This window comes from Merops nubicus, unplaced genomic scaffold (genome assembly GCF_000691845.1).
Source record: "Merops nubicus isolate BGI_N331 unplaced genomic scaffold, ASM69184v1 scaffold10383, whole genome shotgun sequence".
NCBI classification, from domain to species: domain Eukaryota; kingdom Metazoa; phylum Chordata; class Aves; order Coraciiformes; family Meropidae; genus Merops; species Merops nubicus.
In genome coordinates, this window is record NW_008598243.1 from 8,489 (window position 1) to 10,090 (window position 1,602).

Sequence of the window (1,602 nt, forward strand, 5' to 3'; positions counted from 1 at the left end):
CACAGAACAAAATCTGATGAGCCTCTGGTTCAGTCCTCTTTCTTCTGCCAGTATATCTGAAGCAACAGTGAGGAAAGGGCCACAAGAAGGCAGTTGTAGCCCTTTTGAGGAAAGTAGCATCTGTAGTCGGCAAAATAAAATAGGAAATTAAAAACTTGACAGAAGGTTCTTCCTAGAGCTTACATCTGGTGGGTTTTGGCATAGCAATACTCAATGCTGTGAAGGCACGTGATGCCACATATTGACTGTCAGGGTAATTTTTTTTAATCCGTCTCTCTCTCTATATAGATATCTCTCAATATCAATCACAATTGGACGTCATGCTGGAAGTAGGAGTGGAGCCCATACATTAGTAAAGCTTACACTGTAGTGGCAACCCTACTTTGCAATCACCGTTTTATAAAACTAAGGCCACAGACATAGTGTGATAAAAATAGAGAGTCACAGTGGTGATTGTTTATCTAACTGATCTAATGCAGTTTTTCTCTACATTTTTCACTTTAGCCAAGTATCCAGAGATCAAGACTCTGATGGGACCAGATCCACATTTAAAGTGGATTGTATCTGGAATGGTTTTTGTGCAGTTTCTAGCGTGCTACCTGGTGAAAGACTTAACGTGGAAATGGATTTTCTTCTGGGGTTATGCTTTTGGGGGTTGCATCAACCACTCGCTGACCCTAGCCATCCATGACATTTCACACAACGTTGCCTTTGGGAACAAGCAGGCCAAGTGGAACCGATGGTTTGCAGTCTTTGCCAACTTGCCAATTGGCATCCCTTATTCTGCCTCCTTCAAGAAATACCACATTGACCATCATCGGTACCTTGGTGGGGACAGCCTGGATGTGGACATTCCTACAGACTTTGAAGGCTGGTTCTTCTGTACACCACTCCGGAAGCTGCTTTGGCTTTTCCTCCAACCTCTGTTCTACAGTCTGAGACCATTGTATGTGAACCCCAAAGCAATTACACGGATGGAAATTTTTAATGCTCTTGTCCAGTTTTCTATAGACCTTATAATTTACTTCCTTTGGGGGCTCAAACCTATTATTTACTTAATAGCAGGTACAATTCTTTGCATGGGCGTACATCCCATTTCTGGTCACTTCATAGCAGAACACTACATGTTCTTAAAAGGGTATGAGACATACTCTTACTACGGACCTCTGAACTGGCTCACCTTTAATGTAGGCTACCACATGGAGCATCATGACTTCCCCAGCATTCCTGGATGCAGATTGCCAATGGTAAGTATTCCAGCAACATGAATGAACTTTGGTTTTGTTTTTTTTTTTTTTTTTTCCTCTTTTAAAAATTGATCCATGGCTACTATTTGAAGTGATTTCTTTGAGACAGTTTAGCACCTTTTAAAACAAAACAAAAAAAAAAAACAACAAAAAAAACCCTCCACAAACAAAAGAAATAAACATGACAAAAACAAACAAAGAGACCAGTCAGCCTCACCACCATCCCTGGAAAAATGATGGAGTGGCTCATTCTGGGGTTCTGGAGGTTATCTCTAAGCACTTGAAAGAGAAGAAAGTTATTGGGACTAGTCAGCATGGGTTAACCAATGGAAAAATCATGCTTGACTAATCTGAT

General features: G+C 40.9%; 1 protein-coding gene across 1 annotated transcript; it reads left to right on the top strand.

Moving 5' to 3' along the window:
* Positions 1-506: 506 nt before the first annotated feature.
* LOC103769751 (sphingolipid delta(4)-desaturase/C4-hydroxylase DES2-like) lies at positions 507-1,247 on the top strand (the record flags this gene model as incomplete). The annotated part of the gene is made up of 1 exon (XM_008936985.1): positions 507-1,247. A coding segment is annotated over exon 1 (717 nt), but the record flags the coding sequence as incomplete, so codon positions are not given.
* Between the last annotated feature and the right edge of the window lie 355 nt (positions 1,248-1,602).